We start from the raw sequence: 24546 nt of genomic DNA, 5'->3' as shown, positions 1-24546 counted from the left end.
ACCAAAATAATGGAGGATTATACACCATGTTACTTCACTCTCGCATGAAAAAGTCATTCTCTCTTACAACATTTTTGGTTTCTTTACCTACTTGGCATACTCATCTTGATCATGCCAATTTTCGTCTTGTCCAATAAGCATTAGTTAATCATAATATTTCTTTTGCTAGTGATAATAAATCTTCTCTTTATCATGCTTGTAGTGTTAGTAAGTCTCACAAGTTGCCATTTCCAAAGTTTAGTTTTAAGGCAACTCAGCCTTTAAAATTAATTGTTTGGATATTCGGGGTCCTTCTTCTTGTGTCTCAATCAATGGTTCTCAATACTATGTATTGTTTTTTAATCATTATAGCAAGCATTCATGGATTTACTTTATTTTATATAAATCTGAAGTGTTTAATGTTTTTATTCAATTCTGAGCTTTAGTTAAAAATATTTTGGTTTGCCAATCAAATCTTTCCAAGTTGATTGGGGTGGTGAATACAAAACTTTAGCCAATTATCTCAAAACTAATGGTATCACATAATGAATCTCCTGCCCACATACCTTGAGCAAAATGGTTGTGCTGAAAGGAAACATAGACACATTGTTGAAACTACTAGATCTTTACTTACTCATGCCTCTATACCGTTGTCATTTTGGCCTCATGCCTTTGAACATGTTGTGTATACCATCAATAGATTACCCCTTTCTTATGTTCATAATCGCACTCCTTATGAGGTATTATTTCAAACTAAACCCTATTTTCATGACCTACGAATCTTTGGTTGTCTTTGCTACCCATGGTTGAAACTTTATGCTAAAAATAAATTAGATTCTCGTTTCAAAGCCTATATATTCTTGGGACATAGCAAAGTTCATAAAGGGAATAAGTGCTTTGATATTTCCTCTCAAAAATTATACATCTCACGCCATGTAATTTTTTGTGAACAAGTTTTCCTGTTTGCTATGATCCATGGTGATAACCCTCGATCTATCAATCCAAATTCAAGCACCACAATTATTATTACCACACCCAATCCTAACCTAATTTACTTTCCAACTACACCCTAATCCTTGTTATCTTTTATCTTATTTGAAACACCTATACTTTCAAACTCCACCCTAGGTTTACCTCTCATCATTGACCTCTCTAAACACCTTGATAACACTAAAACCAAAACAATCTCGTCTCCCTCTCAACCTCTTTCTAATCCTACCAAAACACATCATATGATTACACGACTCCGAACTAGTCACTTGAAACCCAAGGCTTTTAAAGTGTCATCTTCACACCCATTTGGACCGACTTGTTTTTGCCAAGCGCTAAAACATGCTGAGTGGCATAAGGCCATGTAGGAGGAGATAAATGCCCTTATCAACAGTGGAGCTAATGAACTGGTATCGTGGGATTCCCATCAATATATCATTGGTTATAAATAGGTGTATTACATCAAACAAAAGATGGATATGAGCATTGATCGCTATAAGGCCCGACTTGTCCCAAAGGGATTTCACTAATGCCCTAGGATTGATTTTTTTGACAGATTTTCCCCAGTTGTCAAGCCGACTACAATTCATGTCGGTCTCACTATTGTAATATCAAAAGGATAGGATGTCAGGAAACTAGATGTTTCTAATGCCTTTATCCATGGGCATTTCGACGATGATGTTTATATGTCCCAACCACCTAGATTTGTAGACAAAGACAAGGCTAACTTTGTGTGTCATCTCAAGCGATCCTTGTATGGTCTCAAGCAAGCACCTAGACAATGGTGTAAGTGCCTTGCCACCTCACTTCTCACTTTTGGATTTTCAAAGTTTCATGTTGATTCATCCTTGTTTCGTTTTAATCATGGTGGTGTCACTATGTATTGTCTCATTTATATTGATGATATACTTCTCATTAGAAGCCATTCTCAAGCCTTGCGACAACTTATTGCTTCTTTGCAGCATAACTTTCATTTAAAGGATCTTGGACGCCTTGAATATTTCTTAACATAAAAGCACAATGGAAGTCTACTAGTATTTTACTCACACAATCCAAGATCTTTTATTCAAAGTCGATATGCATGAATGCAATTCTATTGCAACTCTCGCCTGCACTAGTACGTCCTTGACCTTATACAATGGTGATCCGTTTAACAACCCTCCTTGTATCGTTGTATAATAGGCAGGTCGGACGTATCCTTTGCTGTCAATAAAACTTCTTAATTGATGCACTCACCTATAACTATTCATTGGGCTACTGTTAAACGCATCTTGAGATACCTCCATTCCACCATGGTTTATTGTCTTTGGATTGCATCTTCTCCTCTCACAACACTCTTCGCTATTCGGATACTGATTGGGCTAGGAGCCTCGATGATCGCAAGTCCACTTCTGGTTATCCTATTTACTTAGGGCCAAACTTGATCTCTTGGAGCTCTAAAAAGCAACAAACAGTCTCACGTTCATGAACCGAGGCTGAATATCGTGCACTGGCAACTGTCACATCTGAGATACTTTGGATAGAAACTCTTTTACGTGAACTTTAGGTTCCCATCTCCTATCCTACAGCTTGGTGTGACAATTTGGGCAACACTAATCTTATTGCCAACCCCGTTTACCACACTTGAATGAAACACTTGGAGATTGACCTAAACTTTGTCTGTGAGAAAGTTAACAATCATGAACTCAAATCTGCCATATATCTAGTCACGATCAAATAGTCGATGTTCTTACCAAGCCATTAACCCGTCAACGTTTTCTTCAACTTTGAGACAAGTTACAAATTTGTCCCAAAACAATTCACCAACTTGAGGGGGTGTGATAGAGATTGAAATAATTGGTTGTAACAAATAGATAGACATTCAATTGTAACAAAATTCTATTGTAACAAAAGATAAGATATACATCGACAATAAAAACTCTAAAACTGTACATGTATTTATATCTAATCAATTGTTAATAAAAACTATCTATCGTGCTCAGCTCTTTAAAAGAGTGTTTGACCAATGATAGTTCATAAAGTTCGAAGTGAGGGTAATTGAAACAGGTATTAATTTAAACTCCTGATTATATGCCATTTAGAATGTTAATTATGATCAAATCTCTCTATATTTACATAAAACAAAGTTAACAGTCAACCAACAACTGTCTCATGACCGCAAAAAGATAATATTATAGAGGCTTCCCTGCAACTGCAAGGAGAGAGAGATTCGCGTGGTCCAATAGTTTGCTCGGTAGTCAATATTGTTTCAAACTTTCCTTGATATGGTCTACAAGGAAAATTGTTGGTTCGATCACGCTATGTTGCAAAGACATGTGGAGCTAAGTTCCATATTTTTACACAATTACGAAGAAATTGTATACAAATTTGTTTGAACAAATGATGGCAGTACACGTGCTTTGTTCTTGAGTATTCCATTAGATTAATTAAAACTATGCTTTGGGCAAAAGTTGGAACATTTACATTATTAGAAGCAAAAGTCACATCTGTTCGTTAACCTCATCACAAATTTGTGTATACATAATATATGAACGTTATCTACAAATTCCATGTTCTCGAAATTATTATGTTTATCTAGATAACAGTACGGTGGATGCAAAGATCTACAGACAAATGAGCTACTGTGAGCAGTGACGACTTGTGTATAGCATATGATTTAGCAGTGTTTGCTTCCTTGCCGCACAAGGATTCGTCTGATTCCGATAGTGAAAGGGGTCAACAGCTAGCTACTTTAAATCTACAATTAAAGAAGACAAGTGGCTCAATATCTTTGCTCCAAAATTAGTAGAATAGGTGATAAAATCACGTGATGGTCAGCTACATTTATACTACTCATAAGCCAAAGTAACATAACATTTCTCAGTTATATGAAATCCCAAGAAATAGCTTAGACATAGGAGAGGCTTGCGAGCATGCCTAGTTACGGTACATTAGAAGAAACAAAGGTTCCTTTGTTAGAACATTTATCATCATCTTCACCTGTCGACTCCAAAGATGAACAAAATAATTATGAAGATCAAGATTTTAAAACAAGGTTTTGGATTGAATCAAAGAAGTTATGGTATATAATTGGTCCAGCCATCTTCAGCCGCCTCGCCTCCTACTCTATGCTTGTCATCACCCAATCTTTTGCAGGTCATTTGGGTGATCTTGAGCTCGCTGCTATATCCATTTCCAATAATGTCATAGTTGGTTTCGACTTTGGTCTCTTGGTACCCTCTAAACCTTCCAATACAAAGTCTTTGTTTCTTGCTTAATTATTTGTATGTGCTTATGGTTTAATTTCTTCACCAGTTGGGAATGGCAAGTGCACTAGAAACACTATGTGGACAAGCTTATGGCGCAAAAAAGTATTGCATGTTGGGTGTGTATATGCAACGTTCATGGATCGTGCTATTCTTGTGTTGTGTTTTGCTTTTGCCTTTGTATCTATTTGCCTCACCTTTCTTAAAGGTGTTGGGGCAGCCAAAGGATGTTGCAGAGCTATCTGGGGTGGTTGCTATGTGGATGATACCTCTTCATTTCAGCTTTGCGTTTCAATTTCCTTTACAGAGATTCTTGCAAAGCCAGCTTAAAACTATGGTGATTGCCTGGGTGTCGTTGGTGGCCTTATTGGTTCATATAATTGTGAGCTGGCTATTTGTATACGGGATGGAACTGGGTGTGATTGGTACAGCTGTTACTTTGAATTTTTCCTGGTGGGTTTTGACTATTGGTCTCTTTGGTTATGCTTGTTGTGGTGGCTGTCCTCTCAGTTGGAATGGTTTATCCATTGAAGCCTTTTCTGGTCTTTGGGAGTTTGTTAAACTCTCTGCTGCTTCTGGTGTAATGCTATGGTAACTCTCTCTCTCAATCTGCAACCCAAATTTTCATTTTTCTTGTGGAGTTTCCTGATTGTTAATAATTTCGGAATTCTTTTTCAATAATCTTGTCAATTGATGATTATGTCTTGTAATTTATAATACTTACAGCTTGGAGAATTGGTACTATAGAATATTGATACTGATGACTGGAAATCTGAAGAATGCAGAGATCGCTGTTGATGCTTTATCAATTTGGTATGGTTTTTTTTTTTTTTAAATTTTTTTGTAATAATCAATTGATTATGAACTTTCTTTATTTGAACCTTATATGGAGGTTTCAATCATTTTTACCTTTTTATTTTTAATATTTGCTTGGAGACAAATTGACATCTCATCCAAATAAATAGTTAATTACTGTATCTCCTCTCGTGGTTCCGTTTTTGTCATGTACACAAACTCTTACTGAATGACAACTTTATGTTTGATTTGTGGACCAATATTATTTTTATTTCTTTTGTCAGTATGGCAATCAATGGATGGGAGATGATGATTCCATTTGCATTCTTCGCTGGAGCCGGGTAAGACCTCAGGTTTCCTTTCTTTTCTTTCAATAATCTTATAAACTCCACAGTGGAGCCATGCCCGAGGGCCCACTTATGACTTATCATGCCACTACATGGAAATCTAAAACCTCCTCCTTATACATGTCACTTGATTTGAAAGCACGAATCTGTAAATGATTTGATTAGGAGTTGGTGGATGTGCTTGTCACTTCTGGGCCATCAGCACGTTTCAGTTTTAACTTCGATTGATTGCTCAATTATGATGCAACGTGAACGTTCGAATGCTCCTGTGTGGCTAGATAGCGCCTTAATCAGACATATAGATAAACAAATATATGGTGTCAATGAACTTGCCACGTCTAAACAAACTTCTTATTTTCCTGTGGGTAGTCTAGCATTCCGGCTAACAGAAAATTTGTCTTTTAAGTCATCAATTTGCATAAATGACATACATGTCAATATCATTCAGCATCAATCCTACTTAGAATTTAGACAACACTGACTTAAAACAAACATTATTACGTCTGGAGCCAACCATCGACTCAAGACATTTTAAAGGTCGAGATTGGTGGCTGATGTTTCTATTTTGTACTTACCACGTTGTTCTTTCCATTAACAACAAGAAAAACAAGAAAAAAAAATACTTGCTTTATTAGTTCACGTAAATTAGACATGTTTATAATAATTTGGGTCAATAAAACAGATGTACTTGTATAAGTGTATTTTATTGGAGTAACATTATGTGCATAAATAGTAATATATAATTATATAATTATATATTATTTTATTTTTAATTAAAAATTATTTAATCATATAATGATATATTATTATTTGTGTATAAATTTGTATTTAGTATTTGTATTTTATTGAAAGTATTGAAGAAGAAACTCAGGCAAACTGCCCCATTCAGTGTAAATCATCAAGTATTTCATTTGATTCCTCTTTAATTTTTGCCATTATTGAAGAAGAAAATAATACTGAAGTTGAAGTCTTGGTAGTGACCCAGATGTCGTTTACTGCCCTGGGTGGGATTCTAATTTTCTTGTAAAACAATTTTAAGTTTCTCGTCATCAATGTCGTCACCCATTTGATTTTTTCTTTCTTTCTATAGTTCATTGAACTAGGGACAACTTGGTGGTTGAAAACTATATGATTAGTTAGCAAATTGATGACAACTGCTCTTGATTTCACACGTGAATTCATGTTAATTAGCATATATGTTAATATATTAGGCACAATTAATATTTATAAAGCATGAATGATTTATATTTGAAGAACTTCTAGGTTAGAGCAAAACGTTCTAAAGATACAAACGCCTTCTGTTAAGGTGTACAAAACAAATTTCGAAATCAGGGTATTGTTTTCTATAGGACACAGATAGATGTTTGTTACAGTGAGACATATATAGATTGATACCATTTCAGTTATATAGTTATACTGGTGGAAGCTGGATTAATTGATGTTTTTGTGTTGATGTAATACTAAAGAGTGCGAGTTGCGAATGAGCTTGGGGCTGGGAATGGAAAAGGAGCCAAATTTGCTACAACGGTAGCAGTAGTGACATCCGTCGTTATTGGCCTCTTGTTTTGGCTACTGATAATGATCTTTCACAATGAGCTTGCTTTGATATTCACTTCAAGTGTTCCTGTCTTAAAAGCAGTAAACAAACTATCAATTCTATTAGCATTCACTATTCTACTCAACAGTGTTCAACCAATTCTCTCAGGTTAACTCATAAATATTCTTCTAGTGTTTCTATTTATATATATAATCATTCTTATTCTTTGAAGAGAATAATTTTTAATTTTTTACTCTTATATATAGGGGTGGCTGTAGGATCAGGATGGCAATCATCTGTGGCTTATATAAACTTGGGCTGTTACTATCTAATTGGAGTGCCTCTTGGATTTGTGATGGGATGGGGCTTTCAACAAGGTGTCATGGTATGTTTACTGATTTTCTTTGTGGAATTGTGGTACATTTTGCTCTTATAATCTTTTTCTGGCATGCCAACTCAGCGCTTTTACATTATGAATTCAAGCTTATAACATCGTGCATAATTTTCTTAAGTGAAATTAAATTTTAAAATTATTGACATTGGTGAACAAGGTTTCAAAATTATATTTTGTATAAATACAAGCATATCAAATTGTTATTGAATGCAAATACAGGGAATTTGGGCTGGGATGATTTTTGGAGGGACAGCGATTCAAACCTTGATACTCGTCATAATAACTGTGAGGTGCGACTGGGATAAAGAGGTAATTTAAAATCTCTACATTTTTTACTATCCATTTTGTTTTATCACATATACATATTAGAATAAACTATACCTAAAAATAAATTATACAAACTGAGATATTAATTTGTGATTAAGTAATATGAGTATTTATTTTTATATTTTAAAATCATTCAATTAGATGTTACCATCTCAATTTGTAAATATAAGTTTATATATATAGTATTATTATAAATATTAAGCAACCTAATTTCAATCTTTTGACTTATTTGTTCTAAGGTCAAAGGACTGTTTCCCACCCAAGTTTTAGTTTAATCTCAAAAGCACACTCGTGATAATTCAAAAACTCAAATGCCTACTCATAACCCAACTACTATAAAAAATTTTTATTAGAGACAAGAGTAAAATTATCATTTTACTATTAATATTAAAAAAATATAAAATTCATTATATTTTTTCTCCTATATTTTAAAAATTAACAATTTCACCTTTGCCTAAAATTGTTCAACTTTAAAATGTAACATTTTCCCCCATAAAACCTAGGGTTTATTTTCAACGACTCTCCGATGACTATCTCCTGCCACTGGCGACTCTCCTTTAAACCCAAAGCCATCACCATCCCTTCCAAGAGCAAACCTTCGTCTAGAATTGTTTGGATTAGGCAAATCCAAATGATTCGTCTGGATGATGCTTTCATCAGGTTGTTTAGACGAAGTGTGTTGGACCAATGCTTTGTCTAGACGATGCGATGAAGGTGTTGTTTGGATTCGTTCGATCTGGATGAAGGATTGCTCATAGAAGGGACGATGATGGCTTTGGGTTTAGAGGGGAGTCCTTTAATAGGAAAATTTAACAGTAGTTAGGTTATGGGTAGGTGTTTAGCTTTTTGAATTGTTGCGAATATGTTTTTAAATTGAGATTGAGTTAAAACTTAGGTGGGAAATAGTCCTTTGACCTTGTTTTAATAATCATTTTGAAATCACAAATCAATTTAATTAATCTTAACATTTGAAGGCTTTCATAGAAAATTAACTTCATGAAATATCAATAATGCATATGATTAAACATTCAAATATTTTTTAATTAAGTTATATTATTTAACGTTAATAAATTTGGTCTAAAAGTTGAGGCAAAATTTAGATTATGATAAGAAAATTTGGATCATACATAACTTTTTTTTGTCGTGGGAATTGCAGGCCGAGAAAGCAAGGCTTCATGTGAGGAAATGGTCAGAAACGATGTAATTAAATAAGAACATCAGATTTACTTAGTTGAATAAAAGGAATGGACTCCCAAGTGATTGTAATGGCAAGGCTCCACCTGCTAAATTTTGATTGGCCTCAGATTGCCAAATCTGCGAACGTATTGTCTATTGTATGAAATTACAAAATTTTCTCTACGTTTTTAATGTCATTTGTCTAAGGAAGGGAAAATTATTTTTCGTGCAAATTATCAAATGAAATAGTAGAAAAATTTTGTCCTTCACAAACAGTTTATATACAGCGAGAGGGGAAAACAGAAACCTAAGTAATACTTTCACAACTGTAATCCACATAGCAACTAACAGGACTTTCTGGCAGCTAGTGCTGCTTCCGCTGTCTTGTTTACTTCAATGGCTGTATATAGAGTTTATTTTGTTATGTGTGATTGATTTATTCTCAATATGATAATCTAATTCGGATGGTAATTTTTTTTTACAAAATAATAATAATAATAATAATAATCAGCCTGATCACAGCATCACATCTATAGCTCTTTCTTTTCTTATAATATTGCAATAATTATTATAACACAACAATAATTCATCATTTAGCGGCACACAAACAACTTTCCACCATGACTTCAGGCTCTTCCACCAAAACTTTTGCATTTTCCTCGATCTCCCTCAATTTGTAAAGGAGATGATACAACGGTCAATTTATACTGAAGACAAGAAAATTGAGCTGCATTCAAAACGTTTTGCGAGAATGTCACTATCATGTAGCTTACTAAGTAAAAATAATTTTTTTTTTGGTAAGTTACTGTGTAAAAATATTGAATGCTCCTTTACATAATTAGGCCAAATGACTATTTCCCACCCAAGGTTTAATGCAAACCTAATCTTTCATCTATTAACTATTGAAAACCTAAATATTCATTATTCTTTTAAATTTCTCTATTAGAGTCAAGGGTATAACCATTATGTAAAAAAATATATAAAGAAATTAAAAATTCATCTCATTTTTCTCCTTTAGTTTTAAAAATTAACAATTTTCCTTTGCCCTAAGTTTTGAAAACTCAGCTTTTCCCTCCTAGGGTTTATATTTTCCTTCCTTCTCTCCAATGCCCTTTCCAACTGATAGTCGCCACTCTTTCTCTACAAACGATGGTGACGAAGGCTAAACACGAAGGGCGGACAATGATGAAGGAAGCTGTCGATGAAGGATCTTGAAATTGAAGGCCAACTGTCAACAAAGACAAAGTGTTTCCCAACGAAAATAATTGATTTTGCCTGATTTCGATCAAAATAATAAAGGTGAAAGACGAACAAGATTTGGTGGATTTGACTGATTTTGCCTAGCCATCTATCGTTTGGAGTGACAGAGATCTTTGGAGAAAGAAAGTCACTGGTAGAGAAGCGGTTGGAGTGGAGTGTTTGCTGAAAAATGTGTTGTGTTTTGAATTAAACCTAACAAAGTGGAAAAGGTAAGTTTTCAAAACTTAAGGTGGGGAAAAATTATTAGTTTTTAAAATTAAAGAGAGAAAATGAGATGAAATTTTAATTTCTTTATATATTTTTTTAAATAATGATTTTACATCTAACCTTAATAGAAAATTTTAATAGAATGGTAGGTATTTAGATTTTCAATAATTAACAAATGAAAGATTGGGTTCGCATCAAACCTTGGGTGGGAATAAGTCTTTTGGCCTGCATAATTAATATCAATCTCAATATGTTTGATCTTATTATGAAAACAAGATTAGAAAAACAAATGATGCAACACCCAATCTATCACACTAAATTATAAGAAACAAAATTATATAAGTTTCTATTTCACCCAATCTCAATATGTTTGATCTTTGACTAAGCAACACCTCTAATCTTACTAAATGCATAACTCTTCCAGATTGTACGAATTCCACAATTGATGGTGTACATGACTATCAAATTTGTTAGCCCAAGGACTTATACAATAGAACTTAAATATATTCTCATTGCGTAGAGATGAATACGAATAACCTTATGTGTTGAATTACATGATTGAGTTGTTATTGGACATGGATAGTTGACCCACTATCTCCTCAATTAACTACCTCTGAGTGGTAACAATGATAGTGGAGAGAGAAAAAAATCAATATTCTCTCACTTGGTCTATAATGCATAAGTTCACCTACTAAAGTATCAAAAGAAAATGCATGAATTATAGTGATAAGTTTGTTAAGGATGAGTATTAGTTTTCACGTATCACAATATATTTTATTTCTCATAACATTTTTTAATAAACTTTATGTTTATTCTAGGTCTAAAAAATAATTTGTTATTTTCAATCAAATGTGTACATAGAATGAGAAAATAAATCAATCAAATAAACTAAATGAGAGTTTCATTAATCAAAGATTTTTGTACATTAGAATTACATGATAGAACCTACTTATATCACAATTTCCATATGGGACCAACTTTTATTTGCACTATATGATTCTTAAAAGTAGTTGATGGCATGCCTTTTGACAAAAAATCAACAATCATCAATTCAATGCTAACGTGCTCAATGACTAGTTTTTCTTCTTTAACACATTCCCTAATAGCTAAATATTTAATATCAGTATGTTTACTTTGACTACCACTTTTGTTATTTATAGCCAAGAAAACAACAACTGATTGTCACAATATATCTTCATTGTTTTAGTAATAAAGTCTACAATCCTAAGTCCAAAGATGAAAATTTTTAACCATACACTGTATGATAAAGCCTCAAAACAAGACACGAACTCAGTCTTCTTGGTATAATACTCCTTTCCAAAAGCCCTACCATTTGGACAAAAATGCTACTTTCACTTGTCTATATATGCATGATTAAGACTTAAAAGAAAACTTATGGAAAAAACCACTTTTTATACCATAAATAACCTCACAAATTAACAAAACTTCTAATCAAAAGCGTATAAAAGATGACAATATAAACTACAATATCCAAAGTGTGTGTACAAGATATCTAACTCATAAATAACTATCGTATCATCATCCACATGAGTCAACATAATAACATCAACAAAATAAAACATGTATCAAGACTAGTCTCTTTCGTGTTCAATGCCAACTGACAAGCTGTTCTGCAATCTTCATAATTAATTGTCACCCACGAAACATTAAAGGAAAGGAAAGAGTGAAAATCACACAATAAGTAGGATTCTCAAGTCCCACATTTTTTCTCTTGGTTCCTTTCTAAATCTCGATTCTCGTATTCATTTTCTTTCTCTCTTGTCATCTATAGCATAATTATATGCCCAACTCAAATGAAATGGAATGCGAATGCATGTAAAACCTCTTTTTAAAAATCATTTGGTGAATTTATTTTCAAAATAAATCTAAATTCATCAAAACTCTATGTTGATTGAACTAGGTTGAGGCAACAATTCGACAACTTAGACATGCGACTTTACTAAGCAATCTTTGTTCACAATATGCATGAACTTGTCTAAATACCTCTTTGTGGGTGCATATCTATAAACTCTCACATAAAACCTCTTTGTGGTTGCATATGGTGAATAATGCATCCTTTTGTGGGTACAACATTTCTCTATGGGAACATAATTTATATTGTAGGTTCTCTCTTTTAACAATATTTAAAAAAATATTTGACAAAAAAAATCATCACAAGGAAATATATTTTCATAGGTGACACAAGGCCTACTAATTCGGAGTACCATTTTCTCCCTCTTATGTTATTACCTTTAGTCACTTGCTTATTCTTAAAACATTTTGCATTTAAATACTATAATTTTACATAATTAAAAATCATTTCACACTATAATATCCATTATCAAGAAAATGGTTATCATAAGCCTTTGATACAAAATGAATCTCAACATACTTCATTTTTACTAAAATTTGCTTGTAATCTATTGTAACTCCCACATGTTTGTCTCAAAGGCATTGTAGTCTTTTTGCATATAATTATGGTTATGTATGTTTAGGATTCAATATTGATTGAAAATAAGTTAAGTTTGACTAATTAAGGAGATGTACGATCATACAAAAAAGGTGTATGCCCATACATTAGGTGACACGTTAGCTAGATGGATAATGTGCCATGATGAATATTTTAAAGTGGTGCATGACCATGGATATTAGCATGCATGCCCATGCATGGCATTACAAGAAAATTTTTATAAAAAGTAACATTAGCGAATTTGAAGGAATTATTATCCCATATTCGAGTCATGTTAATGTAAAAGGTAGAAAGTGTTCTAAGCACTGTGGCCTGTGATTTTAGGGGGACAGTTCTAGTGACTAGAGTAAGGAAATTTTGGTGAGTTTGTGAAAGGCAAAAGAGAAGTAACAATAATAAATCATCCGACTAGGAAAAAACCAGTTAGTAAAGACTTTTACCCTTTGGATTTTATGATTATAATCATTGGTAGATGATTTAAAGTAATGTTTTAAATTGGTGATCTTTGAAGTTTAAGTAGAATAGCTTCCTAGGAATTTCTATTTTATTTTGACGATGTTTTGGAGTATTATAATGATCAGATGATGGGAGAATAACTGATCAAATTCATTCCTGTGAAAATTGCATGTTTGTGATGAAATCTTAATTATTGTATGAAGGACAAATTGACATTTGGATTTGCCTACATAGACACTTCTGTTTATGCTTATGCTTGTAGGGCATTAGAGACTTTTATATATGGTGCATGAATGCTAAGATTTGAGTAGAATTCAAATTAGGGTTAAAAATAAACCTCTTTCGTGTTTTATAGATGTCAAGTATGGTCATACCAAGGATAGGCATGGTAGTGACATGTCTGGAATAGTTTTATTTTAGGTCATGTACGACCGTGCATGAGGACATTCATACCTATACATGCAAAACCCAATTTTTCTCAAAAGATATTCTAGCAATCATTCAAAGGACATGTACTATCGACTAATGACCTATAAATTAAGACATAGGATATGCTCATATGACTAATGTGTACGATCATACATAGGTTAGAATTATGACAATACCTTAAAGAAGTATGTAGGTCAGAGAAGATTAGGGTTAGAAAAATTAGATAAGGTTATATGTGTATGTAGTTGACCATGTACTTTTGTACATGTCTATAAGTGAAGTCATAAAGAGGAATGAATGAGAAGTTAAGTCATGCATAGGAAAAGTAGAAGCTACACCTGTGCAAACGACTATGCACGCCCGTACATAGAGTTTTAAAGCATATACATTTGTAAAGGACTAGCCGTTCATAAAAAAGAGGATGTACGCCCGTACACCTTATAGTGTATAGTCGTGCATAGTGAATAATGAATAATAAAATGATAAGAGAATAAACTAAGTGTTTGTTGTATTGTCCAAAATGATAGTACAAACTTTTAAGGTATGTAGTAGTGTCTATGAGAGAGATAATTTTAGGGCATGAGTTATAAGTAAAGCGACAGTTTAGAAAAGCCTAGGTTGACTTAGTAGCCGAGATGCATGCATGCATGCTAGCTATGTCATTAGGGTTGTAACAAAAGGGCACCATAAGTTTATACTTCTTACGCCATCTATAGTAGGACACATCCACAATAGGACATTGTATCCATAATAGGGTAAATTTGCTAGTAATATATACTAGTTTTAGTTTGATAATCTATAGTGGTGTAAATAAGTGGACTGCATAGTGATACTCATATGGCCAAGGTACCAAATCTCTATATTGATCCAATCTAATTGGTATAGTATACAATTTTCAAATGAGATAGTGTTTTCACTTGAACAAGTAAAAGATGATGTGATCACCCTAGTTTAAAATCTAAAGTGATTCTTTGGTGATCAAGTGTGACTCAAATAGTCTCGAGAGATTTGTTACGATGCTTAAAGGTTCCCAAGTTATCAAATAAGGATATTAGCACCCACGTCATCATAGTGAAAGTTTAAAGATAGACTCATGATGATCAAGTTTTAATTGGTAGAGCCAAAAGTGCTTTAGGGATTTAGCAAAAGTTAGTATAGTTTTTTACTTACTATATGATTTTTCACTAACTCTCATTCTTTATGTCTTTTGCAGGTACATATAATTGTAGTGGTTATAGTACAACAATTTTTTGTAAGCGTAGATGTTGTGAGAGGGTGTAGCTATCATTTACTATAATAGTCCAATTTCTCGAATTTAGCTCTGTAGATGTTATATGGACATATTTTATATTATTGCTACACACATACCACTATTATGATGCATTATTATTAGATGTTCTTTGTTTGCTTCTGTGAATGTAATAACAAAACTATTTTAGTAATTTATCATGGATGTTGAATATACATTGTTTTATTTAAGTGAATGTATGTTTAAATAGTCTAAATAAGTAGCATTTTTCTTTGGAGGGTACTACTTTTGGAGAAAACGTTACAAGCCTCAAACCATGGCTACAAATTGTCTCAATTTACACCAAAACCTCATATAGTCCCTACATAAGTTATGTTAAACCTCTGATAACAATGTAATGCAACATAATCACTCTTCTCACATTCTCTACAAATCACTTTAGGTTTATTAAATCCTTTACTCTAACCTCTATTATTATTCTACATAGTGTCAATAGATGATTGATATATATTGCTATATTCAATACTAGATAATTCTAAGATGGACAACTTGAGAAACCAAAATATCTTAGATTTCTATCTCCCTAGCCACTATAGTTTCTTTTTATTATTCTATTGGCCACATTTATTGAACCTCAATGAATATTAAAAATATAAGTATAGTGTTTACTAAGTCTATGTTGATATTTTGGCAAAACAAACTTTGTTTCTTCTATTGTTATACCACCAGAAGCTTCATCTAGTCTTAAGGTAATATGGATGATAGTAGGATCAAATTCAAGTCTTATGCGATCCATTATTAAATCTCCTAATTCACCTTCTATCACATTTTGACCGCTTGCCACTAAGGCATCAAGCACACCATTCATTTTCCTAAAATGCTCATATACAGTCAAATTACATTTTTTTTTTTACTGTTTGCAATGTAATTTCTAGATTTAACATTGTAACGTTCAATTCTGTAACAAAAACTTTTACTAAAGTGCTCCAGATTTTGTATGTTGTAGTAAATCTAGCAACATAACTAAACATACTCTCAAATAAGGAAGCAATCGACAAGCTTATTAACAATTTATCTAATTTCTTCCATTTATGATACTTAGGATTCTATTGTTTAATACTACTACCACATGCATCATTCTCAACAATAAAAAAATGAGAGGGACATGATACTAGACCTGTAAGTTGATCATCAAGCTCATAAACACAAATTGTGAATAATGCCTTAGCTTGCCAATATTTGTTAATGTCTTTTGTTTAACTTTAGATTGATCTTCTAAAGAGTTGACATCTAAATAAATCTTCCTAATATCAACAAATGTCTATTCAACAAAAGACCAAAATTTATAGACCTCGTTGGAACATTTGAAAATTTGACGAACTATTAGTTATTGATGTCAATCATGAAATGCTCTGATTCCATTACAAATGAACTCACAAAATCAAAACATAAAGAACACATGTAGAATCATTTTCCTAGATAATACCTCTAGATTTTATTTCTTATCAAAGATTACACAAATTTCTCATAAGTTTTCTTTTATATACATGACACATACCTAGCAACTATCAAAAAATGTACACTCCAATCTTACACCACTCATCATTTCACTAGAAAGTGACAAAATTCTCATTAGCTACCATTAAGTCAATCTCCTTCTCTTCCTTCACAAGATCTCTAAAGCAAATAAAATAGTAAATTAGTCAAAAAGCTAAGAATGATTGTTGTTCCTTTTTAAAAACTTAACACGATAATGTTTCAAAAATGACATTGTGCAATTTTTAATTAACTTCTTCAAACCACACCATTTTAAACCAAAACATAAAATTGCTCCAAAATACATCATTTTTGTGTTTTGACAATTATGAATTTACCTTAAATTGAAACATAACTAAATTTATATATTTATGACTTAAGCTTTGTCTTAAACACCCACTTGTGATCTACAACATTAATATCTAATTGTAATGGTACTAACTCCCATGTATGGTTATTCTGCAATGTTATAAACTCGTCTTTCATGAATTGAAACCAATTTAGTTTGTTCAATGCTTTAATAACATTTTTTGGCTCTAACTGTAACATCCCTGGTCCAATAACCCCGCCCACTATCAAGATATTGTCCACTTTAGACACACAGTCCATCATAGGTTTGCTTCTGGGCTTTGCAACCCAAAATGCGTCTTAACAGTTAAGAAGCTCACAAGCTATTTAACCACTCAAATTCTCCTACCACTAACCAATGTGGGATACATAGACAGACCCAACATCTCTCTCTCCTATGCTTTGTCGATGTGGGAGTCGTCTAAGGGTATCACATACACCCCCCTTACAGGACTCAGCATCCTCGCTGAGGTTTACCCCACCATCGTTCAAAAGGACACGTGGAGCTGCTCTGATACCATTTGTAATATCTCTGGTCCAATAACCTGGCCCACTGTCAAGATATTATCCACTTTAGACACACAGTCCATCATGGGTTTGCTTCTGGGCTTTGCAACCCAAAACACGTCTTAATAGTTAAGGAGCTCACAAGTTATTTAACCACTCAAATTCTCCCACCACTAACCAATGTGAGATACATAGACAGACCCAGCATCTCTCTCTCCCATGCTTTGTCGATGTGGGATTCGCCTAAGGGTATCACATAAACTTTTTAACATCTCTGGTCCAATAACCCGACCCACTGTCAAAATATTGTCCACTTTGGACACACAGTCCATCATGGGTTTGTTTTTAGGCTTTGCAATCCAAAACGCGTCTTAACAGTTAAGGTAGGCCGAGTTATTGGACCAGGGATGTTAAACTAACAAATCAGAACTCATTAGATTTCTTGCAAACACTCTTAATGGAGGTAGAGAGCCAGTCTAGATTTAGTAATTGCAGAATTAGTGGACTTTATATTGGTCACCCCAAACTGATTCTCATGTTGAGACAACAAGGCATTATTTGTTGGCAAGAAAACTTCAAGATGAATTGTGTTGAAACTATCAAGTAAATAATCATAAAGAAGAAAACATTGATTAGGTAATTTAAGTAAGAATTTGTGTGTTAAAGGGTGAATTATTTTGTGAATAAGATATTGGGATTGTATGATCATTAGTTGTAGGAACAATGACATTTGGTTTATTCAAAAGACTGATAGGTATTTCAATATCTTTGGGATGATTTTCATTCACAAATTATGTTTTGTCATAATTGAAACTAGTAATATTAAACTTCAGGAAATTACTACTAGAATTTATACCATTAGAAGAAACTGATGTCATTTTAGGATTAAAAAAGTTGTTTAAGGGATATTCATTTACACAAGAAAAAAGTGCTTTTACCAGTCTTATACTGAACAAAATAGAATAATCTTTAAATGGAAAATCAGTCTTATTAAAAGCGACACTTGCTAATATAAATACTCTACTAGATTGACTTAGAAACTTATATCCCTCATGTTGCAAACTATATCCTATTAAGACACATTTATGTGTATAAACATTCAACCTGTGTTTGTTATAAAGTCCTAAGTGAGGATATTAAGCACACCCAAAAGTTTCTAAGAAACCATAATCCACATAATCTTAAATAAAAAGTGTTTGGAATGGTGAAGAATATTTAAGCCTATTTCAACAAGATGTGTATGTTTCCTTTCTACCTTTTAATATTGTTCATAAATATAGGGACAAGGGTGTTTAAAGTTTGCACTTCTTTCTTACAAAACAAACACAAGACCTCTAAAATTAACTACCCAATCACCTTACATAGTTTTAATTTTCCTTTCTAACTATTTCTCCAAATACATCTGAAACTTAAAAAATAAATCTTTGGTTTTTGCCTTAGTTTTTAGAGGAAAGATCAACTCAAATCTTGAAAAATCATCAATAAACATAGTATAGTATCCAAACCCTTCTAATGACATGACAGACATAGGTCCTTAAATGTTTGTATGGATTAATTCAAGAGGAAATTTAGCTTTGGTTGTAGAACTAGGAAATGATTTTAAGTGATTTTTTCCAAGCTAGCAATCATAAAAAACAAACATTTTATTCACATTAGAAACATTTAACTAAAATAGTTTGAAAACATGACTAAGAACTTGTGAGCAAGGATGTTTTAATTGCTTATGACACATAACTAGATCAATTTTCGTAGTATGTAATACTAAATTTATAACAAAGTCATTATCTACAAACATAAAGTCTTTATTCATAGATGAAAAGACTTTGGAACACTCAAACTTGAGGTAGAAGTTGTTTGACTAGAGGCTTTGAAAAGCTGGTATAATTCATCTTTCACAAATGCTTTAAGAAGAACAATTATGGTTTTTTTATCCTTAACAAAACAAACATCAAAATTAAACTCTACAACTACATTGTTATTTTTTGTTAACTTTGATATGCTTAACACGTTTTTGGTTATGTTAGGAACATAAATATTTTTTAGGTGTAAAGAGTTATTAGTCAATGCAGTAGTAAGAAAACAAGAATATGTATGAGAAATGTTTATGAACTCCCCATTTAAAACTTGAAGTTCTTGTCTGCGTTTATATCCTACATTATTGATTAGCTGATTTTAGTTTGAAGTGACATAATTCATCATTCTAAGTCCATGTACCATGCAAGATCTATCGTAGTTACTAGTGTAGCACTAAAGTCTTTTGTTAAATCTTTCATACCAACACCATTCCCTCCCATGTCATTACCTCCAATCACTTGCATATTCTTTGAACCATCTGTATTTAACCACTATGATTCTACATAATTAAAACTCATACTTTGTGGTTTTACACTATTATATCTAGAACTAAGAAAATGGTATAATAAGTTTTTAATATAAAATTAGACTTATCATACTTCATGTGACTAACATTTGCCTACAAACTACCTTAATTTGCCTCAAACTATGGTTGAAAACTGACTTGTTTTACATAAAAACCTCTTATATTCCTTACATAGATTATATCAACCTATGATAACAATGCAATGCAACATGACCACTCTTCCGACATACTTGACAAATCACTTTAGGTTTATAAAATCCTTTAGCCCAATGTCTTATTTTATGATGCTTTTTGTCTACGGATGATTGATATGTATTTCTATGTTCAATACTAAACACCTTTAAGTCAGCACTTAAAAAAATCAGAATATCCTTGAGTTCTATCTACCTGGCTTTTATAGTTTCTTTCTACTATTCTATTAGTTACATTTTATTGAATCTCAATGGATATAAAAAATGTACACTCACAAGTACTTTTAAGGGTATTTTTGTCCTTTTGTTTTGTTTTCGATTAATTCAATATTTTTGTGAACCATTTATGACATACACGATAGGGAGTTAAAAAGGGCAGAATGGTAATTTCATACATAGCATATGAAATTTTCCAAGTAAATAGGATGTACAATCTTACATATTAGAGATGTACACCTATGTGTTTGATAATTTGTGAACAGTGTCATATAAGTAGCGATGTACATCCATGCATGAGGAAGTATACATTTATACATGGTGTTTGAATTTTGGATAAACATCTCTTCGCTGATTACGGATCATGCATTTCACACGAAACTACTGGTACACCTATGCATAAAGGATACACACTCGTACATTGTGTTATTTCCAAAAATAAAAAAGGATGCAAGACTTGATGTAAGTTAATTCTATAACCTTTATTTCTAAAGCACAATCATGTACGTGCATACATGGGGCTACATTATGGGGTACACCCACACATGTCATAAGTGCGTGTATAATCATGAAGAAGTGTGATGCACAACTGTGATGAATATAAATTATGGTTAATGGACATTAGTGAGAGATAGGACACCGTTATTCTAAGAATGAGATGCATAGTCGTGACTTCAAGTAAAGTACATCTTTGTATAGCCTTTTAGAGATACAAATGTAGATGGTTTAAGTCATGTCTATACATGTAGAGAAAAGATGATTTTACCCCTATATTATATATTGGAACAGGTATAAGGTTAGAGAGACCTTCTAAAAGGCAAATTGAGATAATTAGTGAATCAAACATACCTTACTATATGGAAGATGACATGAACTCTAACAGGAAAAAAGTCAGTTCGAATTCAAGATTTAAGAAAAATGATGTACAACAATTTAGCCATTAGGTAAGTGCAATGTTGCATAGTATATGTGCAAGAAATAGAGCTAAGAGTTAGGTATCCATGAGATGCATAAAGCACTCAATGCCAAGACACATTAGCAACTCCACTATTTTCGTTTGTGCACGATTAGGAGAGTTGTAATAGTTTAGTTCTTCATGTTGTCAATGAGACATTTTACGTGTGCATCTATAATAGGGTATCCAAGGATGATTAGTAGTTAGAAGTTTCATAGATATACATACATGGAAAGTGAAAGACAATGATCAAATTCCTTGTGTAACTAGGGTATTAATGTTTAGTCAATCTGAAGTCTAACCGACATAGTATTATGTGCACCAATACTAGTTGACATATGAGATGTCGTTTACGATACTTTCACACAACAACTTGGATGTCAAGATCATGAGTTGGTAATGATATTGTGAGCTTAGTACTAGTCATCTAAGATGACAGTACCTATGGATACAGGGCATGAGTATGTCATAGTTTAGTTGGAATGGTATTTGGGATGTCAAATACATCTGAGGGTAAACCATAATTATATGAGAATTTAGTTCAACCTAGGAATGTCAGTTCAATTGTTATGTTCTTAAGGTGCTGAGAGATCACCTATCTACTAAGGTTGTAATAGTCATGCGTTCCTCTTTTTATGGTTTTGTAGGTAGACAAGGTGTGTAGTAAGGCTTGCGAGGAGCTAGTAGTCTAGCTTGTAGAGTTTGCATGAGGTAGGAGCATTTTTTTTTTTGTTTATTTGACTGTGGAGACTATGCATTATGTTTATTCACATTATTATTTATGGTTTGAGCTTCTTAAGCATAATGTATGAGTTTTGATTTCAACCGCTTTGTGTATGGATAACTGCCTAATGAGAATCATGATTGATATTGTTCACCCTTTTGCATATAAAACATTATTAAGTGTATAACATGTTGTAAATTCCACTGTTTATTTGAGTAAAAGTTTTATGTATACATGTCTCTTTAGGTACATATTTTGTCTAGGTGTATATATCTAAGAGGAGTGTTACAAAAAATATAAGCAAAGTGTTTAGAAAGTCTTTGCTCATATTTTTGTAAAACAAACTTTGCTTCTCCTCATGTTATACTACTAGAAGCTCTATCTAGTCTTGAGGTAATATGGACAACAAGAAGGTTGAATTCAAGTCCTATTCCATCCAATAGAAAAACTCTATGAAAACCGAATGTCATATTTTGACTATTTGCTACTAAGACATTAGCCACATTTTCATTTTCCTTAACTTATGAATTTACCTTAAATTGAAACATAAATAAATCTATATTTATGACTTTTAAAACAAACTATTATTGATATATATACATATATGTATATATATTAATTTTAACATTATTTTATAGTTACTAAAGCTGGCAAAGAATTAATAATATGCCTTTTTAATAGACATCTTAACATTTATTCTAAACACGCGCTTACAATCAATTGTGATCAATAGCCTTGGAAAAAGTGTGGACTGATCCTATTATATGAGTAGACACATCAATTGGGCCGGGTCGAATGGAGGCCCGGCTCGAAGCACGAAAAAAAGCCAAGGCACGACAAAGCGTGACCTGGGTATTATAGTGTGTTGGGTCAGGCCTATGGGCCTATCGGGCCCGGCCTTGGGCTTTAATATTAAACCTATGGGCTGGCCCAACCCAACATGACATTGTTTTTATATATATATATATTTTCCGCATATCCTGCCGTAAGGCAGCAGAAGCTTGCGACAGAAGCAAAAATTTGCTTCTGCCAAATGGCAGAAGCCTCTAGTCTAGCTTCTGCCTTGTGGCAGAAGTCGTTGCTGAACTTTTTTTAAAATATTTTTTTAATTAATTTATTTTTTTCCCTATAAAAACCTATTCAATTTTTTATTTTCACTTTCAATTACAATTACAAATTTCTCAATCTCTCAAACTCTCAATCTCTCAAACTCCCAATCTCTCAAACTCTCAATCTCAACTATTTATTATATTTTTAATCTCATTTTATTTTAATTTTATCATTACAAAATATTACAAATGGATCCAATGTCAAATGAATTCAATCCATTTGAATATTATCATACTGGTGTTGATGATATCATTGATGATGCACAAGGTGGAATAGGTGAAGCACCAACGGGTGAAAGTGGTACGGGTACAGGTTCACATTATTCGATAGACAGAAAAAGAAAACAAACGTCAATGGTATGGGAACACTTTGATAGAATAGAGGAAACAATAGAGGGGAAATTAATTCGTCGAGCAGTATACAAACATTGCGGTTCTTGTTTAATATGTGCAAGTACAAGTGAGACGGGACATCTTCGCCGACATGTTACTGATTACTGTAAAAAAATTTCACATGAACTTAGAAGACAAAAACAAATTGCATTCACCAGATCGCGATCTGTTGGTCCAGGTGCCATTTCAGCAGGAGGTCTGAGCGGTTCTAGACATATGGGAGAAATGTCGACTTTTATGTACGATCAAATGAAGGTGCGAGATTACATGGCCAGGTATGTCATTGCTTCTGATCAACCTTTTAATTATGCAGAAGATGAAATTTTAGAATGGATGATGCAAAATACTATTCAATCAGCATTTACAAGAATTCCTAGGTCAACTCTTAGGTCAGATATATTGAGAAATTATGAATTAATGAAAATAAAAATTATTGGAGAATTAAGTAATTTTAATGGTGTTATTTCAATAACTTCTAATTTATGGACTGCTACAAATCAACATATAGGGTATCTTTGTGCAACTACTCATTATATTAATTCTGATTGGCAATTATGCAAAAAAGTTATTGCATTTAGAAATTTAGAATATTCGCATAGTGGTCTTGTAATTTATCGTGCATTAGCAAATATTTTTGAGGAATATAAAATTAATAATTCTATTTTTTCAATTACTTTTGATAATGCTAAAAATAATAATAAAGTTATTGAATATATGTATAATCATTTATCTCCTCCATTTAATCGAAAATTATTTCATGTTAGGTGTGCATGTCATATTATTAATTTAATCGCTCAAGATGGCTTGAGGTTGGCAAAAAAACAGTTAGAAGTAATTAGACATGCTATTGCATATATTTCATCATCCCCATCACGGGTACAAGCATATCATCAATTATGTAGATCAATGGGGTTAAGAAGGAAAAAATTAAAAATAGATATTAGCACTAGGTGGAATTCAACATATCTCATGTTAAAAGCATGCGAAGGGTATGAAGTTCCTATAACACAATACTTCAATACCCAACCAATGGATTTGCAAGATCCTATTTTTTTGACGGATCAAGATTGGGAAATAGCTATGGCTTTAATGAACTTGTTAGAGCCATTGAAAACAGCCACAGATCATTGCTTAAGTGTGTATTATCCAATAACTTGTTCTATAATATATAGTATGGTAGAAATAAATGATATTTTTAAAGAACATAGGTATCGTCACTCTCATCATGCTTTTCAAAATATATGTATGCAAATGGAACAAAAATTTAAAAAATATTGGAGTGAAATTCCTTTACTTTATTTTGCAGCTACTATTTTAGATCCTAGA

The 24546-nt window shown here is 32.6% G+C and overlaps 1 protein-coding gene across 2 annotated transcripts; it reads left to right on the top strand.

The window, feature by feature from the left end:
* Positions 1-3729: 3729 nt before the first annotated feature.
* Positions 3730-8973, top strand: LOC123215548 (protein DETOXIFICATION 27-like). 2 transcript variants are annotated; one of them, XM_044635698.1, is made up of 8 exons: positions 3734-4181; positions 4264-4805; positions 4941-5027; positions 5294-5350; positions 6823-7061; positions 7160-7278; positions 7507-7596; positions 8771-8973. In XM_044635698.1, exons 1-8 carry the CDS (start codon positions 3882-3884, stop codon positions 8816-8818), a joined length of 1482 nt encoding a protein of 493 aa, XP_044491633.1. In that variant the 5' UTR covers positions 3734-3881; the 3' UTR covers positions 8819-8973. The 2 variants fall into 2 exon arrangements, with proteins under 2 accessions (XP_044491638.1, XP_044491633.1); XM_044635703.1 differs by lacking the exon at positions 6823-7061 and having other exon boundaries at positions 3730-4181.
* The last annotated feature ends 15573 nt before the right edge of the window (positions 8974-24546 follow it).

The sequence above is a fragment of the Mangifera indica genome, chromosome 1, assembly GCF_011075055.1.
Source record: "Mangifera indica cultivar Alphonso chromosome 1, CATAS_Mindica_2.1, whole genome shotgun sequence".
Classification (NCBI taxonomy): domain Eukaryota; kingdom Viridiplantae; phylum Streptophyta; class Magnoliopsida; order Sapindales; family Anacardiaceae; genus Mangifera; species Mangifera indica.
This window is presented reverse-complemented; position numbering and strand designations above follow the sequence as displayed.

Coding starts and splice junctions, on each gene's coding strand:
- LOC123215548 (XM_044635698.1), top strand. CDS start 3,882: ATGCCTAGTTACGGTACATTAGAAGAAACAAAGGTTCCTTTGTTAGAA. Junction 4,806..4,940: donor GCTTCTGGTGTAATGCTATG/GTAACTCTCTCT, acceptor TAATACTTACAG/CTTGGAGAATTGGTACTATA. Junction 7,279..7,506: donor GCTTTCAACAAGGTGTCATG/GTATGTTTACTG, acceptor ATGCAAATACAG/GGAATTTGGGCTGGGATGAT.